General features: G+C 50.1%; 1 protein-coding gene across 1 annotated transcript; it reads right to left on the reverse strand.

Annotated features, from left to right (window-relative positions):
• Window positions 1–2096: 2096 nt before the first annotated feature.
• On the reverse strand, window positions 2097–3378 carry LOC124687239 (protein MKS1-like). Its single transcript, XM_047221041.1, has one exon. It carries the CDS (start codon window positions 3251–3253, stop codon window positions 2519–2521), a length of 735 nt encoding a protein of 244 aa, XP_047076997.1. The 5' UTR covers window positions 3254–3378; the 3' UTR covers window positions 2097–2518.
• Window positions 3379–5405: the final 2027 nt, after the last annotated feature.

Below are 5405 nucleotides of genomic sequence, written 5' to 3' on the forward strand. Positions count from 1 at the left end.
CATCATTGAAATAGACACTTGTGATAACATAGTGGAAGCTATGTTGATGTAACACGGTCATCGAGTGGCATTCCTTAGTAAAAGAACTCGGACTAGCACACAAGAAGCTATCAATTTAGAAGAAGGAATTTCCCGCTCTAATTCTCGTGATCAAGAGGTGGCGTTAGTGCTTGCAGCTAGTTGATTGATTTTTTTTAAATGGGGAGAACGAAGCACGAACCTCTGCATCAAAGCGATGCATATGATCATTATTTAAGTTTTGTTCAACAGAAATATGTTAAAAACATACATCATAAAATTCGAAAGCCAACACTCAACACCCAAAAATCTGACAATGGGTGAAGTAACATGTTGTCACGGTCTCTACCGTAGAACAAAAATAACGCCCACCAACTAATAGCCAGGGGCACTCCTGAATCACCATATGGCGAAAACAGGAGGTCACAACAGGCCTAGCAGACCCTGGGAGCATCTCCATATAGCCCTTGCGAGACATGTTGTCGATGCCATGAAAGATCTGTCATGCGTAGCACCTGTTAAATTAACATGATCCGGCGTACCACCTATCGGCCGCATGATTTGACATCTCCTTCTTCTACCTATGTCATCTCGTGCTGCTTCGCAAACGATGCTCCCAACAGAGAAACGACACCACAATGTCGCCATCGTTTGTGCTCAAAGACCAGATCCTAGGGTTTCCCTCAGAACAACACGAGTGGGTTGAAAGTCATTGCACGGCGATGACTTCATCAAGGTAACGGCGTAGAACGTGGCCATCGCCCACCTAGACCAAAGTTGGCTTGGTTGATTGATTTATCATCAGAATCTATCACCACGGTCTCAACTGCCTAGAGGAACAACATCTGCAGTCCGAGATGCAAGGAACGGCCGTGACTCACCTGATTGGATTGCAAGCCAAAACCTCAAGATCTTCTGTCGCAAAGGAGAAGAAGATACGTTTGTTGACGCTCTATGCCGCGTTGGACAGTTTCAGTATTCAGGCTCTCATGCAAACCATTGTAGCTGTTGGGCAGGTAGCATTCAATTTATGAGAGAAATTTATGTGGAACCATTGTAGCTGTTGGGCAGGTAGCAAACAAGGATTATTAGCGCGGCTCGTTCTAGTCAGTCTGGACGAACAAGGACATGAGCTGCAAAACGGCGTGACCGAACAAAAATGGCTCATCTGGATCGGTTGCAAACGAAACTGGTTTAACACTTTGTACACTTGTGCTGGGAGAGGCCACTCAGAAATTCAGACCACATAGCAAGCTTTGGAGGACTTGTTCCTTTGGCTAGGCCTCAACCCTCAAGTCTAACTTGAAAGCTTCTTCGTCCATCAGTGACTCCATGTGCTGTTTTTCAACGCGCTAAATATAGCTTAACCAAGCCGATGGGTCTGCTTCACCCACTAGTAGTTCCAAAAGGAGCATGTAGGGTGTAAACGTTCATGGATAACATTAATCATTATCTCTGTTCATCTATTTGAAAAATCCCATCTATGTTTGTGACAAGATTTTCAGCAATGCATTATGGAATGATCTGTTTTCTAGTACAGACATAAATCTTTTTTTAGGGAACCACGTCAGAGGGTGGGGAGCACCCTCGTTGCATTATAAGAAAAGAGAAAATAGATCAGTTATTAAAGGAAATCGGACCGAAAGATCATACAAAACATGGTTAATTAAGATAAAACTGGCGAAAACCACACATACACCTGAAGCTGCTGTTCTCCACGGCTTGTTATCCTCACACCGGCGATTAGAGCATCATGCTTGGAGATATCAGATAGATCGCATCCAGGGCTTAGCAAAAAGTAAAGCAATGCAAAGCACCTGCTCGTGGAATTATGGTACTCCCTCCGTCCATAAATATATGTTTTCTATTTATCTAAATTTGGATGTATCTATACACTAAATAGTATCTACATACATCCAAAATTTGATAAATCTAAGACATCTACTTATGGACAGAGGTAGTACTATGAATCTTGTATTATGCTCATTATGACTGATCGAGATGACACCAAGTGGAAAGGATGTTTACAAGTAACATAAAAACAATTAACAAAAGGAAACAACGCGGCAAACATATCCTTCAGTCCCATAATCATTGTCATAATTTAATTTGAATTTAAAATAAAATCATGACAAGAATTATAAAACAAGGATATAGGAAAGAAAAGATTAGCACCTGCTCTACCAATCTACTAGAGTTGACAATGTCAATTCATTGACAGAAAGAAAAACTTGAAGAAAGATCTAGTACACCTAGCACAGACCAGGCCAACTGCTCTCACCTACACAATAGAGTATGAATTTGTTCTAAAAGAATGTTATGGATCACATGGAGTGTTTGTTTGATACACTGCATCTGCACAATCCGCCGTCTCCGGTAGCCGCCACCCCGAATTACCGCGACCGCCGTGTGGCGCGGGCGGTAAAAGAGAGAGCGAGACGTTTCGTCGCACCGGACGTGAAGAATAAACAAATGAAATCAGCTAAGTATAGGGTTTGATTTACAGGTCCGGGAAGTCGGTGAAGAAGCGCATCATCATCCCCGGCGAGGGCATGGTTGGCGTGGCCAGCAGCATACCGGCGCCGGGGCTGGATGCGAAGGGCGCGTCGCGGGCGCCGGCGGAGGGGAGGAAGGGGCTGAGGTCGTTGAGCCAGGCGAGGGAGGCGGCGCTGGTGTCGAACGGCAGCGGCGAGAAGAGCCCCGCCGAGGCCGCGGGCGGCAGCGTGGAGGGCAGGGGCGAGAGGATCCCCGGCCGGCCGGGGCCGAGCACCTCCGCGAGGCCGTCCAGGTCGACCCAGGAGCCGGCGTACGGCGCGGGCCCGGGCGGCAGCGGCCGGACGGACGTCTCGATGGCGGCGTACCGCGCCGCCGGGGAGAGCCCGGCGGTCGGGGAGAGGAGGAACTCCTGCGGCTGGAACTGCGGCGGCACCTCCTGCGGCTCGATCGAGTGGGCCACGCCCGGGCCGGTGAGGCGCTGGACGAGCGCCATGAACTCGCTGGGCTGCGTGTGGATGACCTTGGGCGAGGCGTCGTAGATGATGACCGGCGCGCGCGGCTGCTGCGGCTGCGGCTGCTGGCGGTTGCGAGGTTGTTGGGCCCCGTGCGGCAGCGGCACGACGGGCGGCTTCCGGACCTTGTGGGAGTCCTTGCTGACGGAGAGGCGCGGCGGGCGCGGACCCTGCAGCTGCAGCTGCCGGCTGCGCGGCGACTGGCGGTCCGACGACGAGGCGTCCATGGATCGCGGAGGGGGAGGCGGAGGAGGAAGAGGAAGGCAAGCGGCCAAAAGGAGGGAGAAGACGGGAATGCTTTGTAGTTGCAGACGCAGCTATCAAGAAATCAACGCGAGCAGGAGGAAGCCGCGGTGTGTGCTGCGCTGTTGACGACGGACGGAAAAGTCGTGCGTGCTTCCCTTAACTACCACTTTTGCTGACTAGTTAATCATTTTTTGGCCTGATCCAAATCCAAAGCGATGATTTCTCCGCGACTTTTTCTGCTAATTTCTGCGGCTGCTCAGCTCAGGACGGCACGGTCTGGCTTTGTCTGTCTGGGTGTGCTCTCTGCTCAATGTGAGTTGTGGATTTCCCTTTTACTGTACACCAGCAAGCTCTGCAAGACACCGCAGGTGCCAAAAGACGTGAACTCGATACCGCACGACCAAACTCACGTGGTTCCTGCCACAAAACCAGTTTGTTCTCGGCCTTGTGCTGCATAAAAATAACCAAAAGTGAAAGAAAAGCACAGACTGATCCTTCGGCGAAACTATTTCACTCATCTAACTTTTTTGTGTGGTGCTCCTCTCATGGGCGCCACACATGCCCATGTGGCGCCCGTGCTGCCGGCGCCATAAACCCATCTGACGTGGCTCGTCGACGCTGAGCTGGTGAGCCGATCCGACATGGCAGGCCGTGTGGCGCCGCTCTCGCCGGCGCCACACTTTGAAAGTGTGGCGCCCGTGGCAAGGGCGCCACACGTCCACTTAAGTTTGGCCGCGCGAGCCCGCCCGGCCCCGACCCGGCTTTCTTTCTCCTCCCCCTCGTTCTTCTTCTCTCACAAGAGGCGGCCGGCTCTCTCTCCCTCTCCCCCATCAAATCCACCACCAAATCATCGTATCCGTCTCGTGGAGATCGTTCCCAACTCGTTCCTTGAGATAATCTCCTCCGTTCCCCTTCTTTTCATCCATTGATTTTGTGTATTTGGTTGAATCTACATGTGAAACCCTAGATGTGGATTTGGTTGATTTGAGGGTGGAGATGGATTTGGTTGGATGTTAGGGTTGTTGAAGTAGGAGAAATGGTAGTGTGCTAGTTTGTATGGGTAGATTATGTTGATTATGGTAACTAATGAACACATGTGTGTATGTGTTGTTCCCATTATGCTAGGGGGATGGAAAGAATTGTTCATGTTCATCATGTGGACAAGGATGCTTACTTGAAGGGAAACATAGAGCCGGACCCGGAAGAGGTTGACTTGGTGTTTGACCTTAGCCCTAGCTTTGCGGAGGTGGTAGCACAAGTGAGGGTTGAGTTGAATTGGAATGAGCCAAATGATGGTGTTGAGCTAGAGGGAAGGCATAATGTGGGGTTTGGAATGCACACCCGTTGGAAGACAATGCGTATCAACTCCGAGCAACGTTGGTCCGTTTACAAGGAGACGGTGGCCGGGTCACAAGATAAGGCTTTGGAGTTGTTTGCAACCAAGACGGTTGATGCTCGTATCGAGCTTGACCTTAACCGGCCCTCCTCCCTGTTCGAGAGAGGAGTCCACCACCCATGAGCCAAGAAGAAGCCACCCAATCTCCCATTTTCCAATCTCCCATTGCCCAACAACCTTCGTTGGATAATGAGTATGACGAGCATGATGATGGTGATGATGGTTTCGAGATGAATGGCACCAATGTCGGTGATTTGGATAAATATTGGACGCAACAGGAGATGGACCACTCCATTCCTTATTCCCGATGCTATGCGTCGAACTCGGATGATGATGGACCCGAAGAGGAGGTTGACGAGGATGGCTTGACGGCTAAGGAAGCCGAAAGAGCCGAGATCTTCAAGAAGGTAACCGGACGGGATATCTCGGGTACCATTGTTCCGTGATGTTAGTCTTGCGGATGGAGCCGTGGTTGATGGTGGCAAAAGTTTACTTCTTGGAGCTAGGCCAATATCCAAGAGAGATGTGGATGGTAGGACGGCTATGATCTCTAAAGGGCTCACGTTTGATACCTTCTTGGAATTGAAGATATGGTTGAAGGAGTTCTCCATTAAGCATCATCGCTCTTACCTCGTTGTTCACTCGGACTTGAAGAAGCGGTACACGCTAAAATGTGTGGATAAAAGGTGCCCATGGGTTGTCCGTGCAAGACCTTTCAAAAAAGGGCCCTCTTGGCA

Source organism: Lolium rigidum, chromosome 2 (genome assembly GCF_022539505.1).
Source record: "Lolium rigidum isolate FL_2022 chromosome 2, APGP_CSIRO_Lrig_0.1, whole genome shotgun sequence".
Classification (NCBI taxonomy): Eukaryota; Viridiplantae; Streptophyta; class Magnoliopsida; order Poales; family Poaceae; genus Lolium; species Lolium rigidum.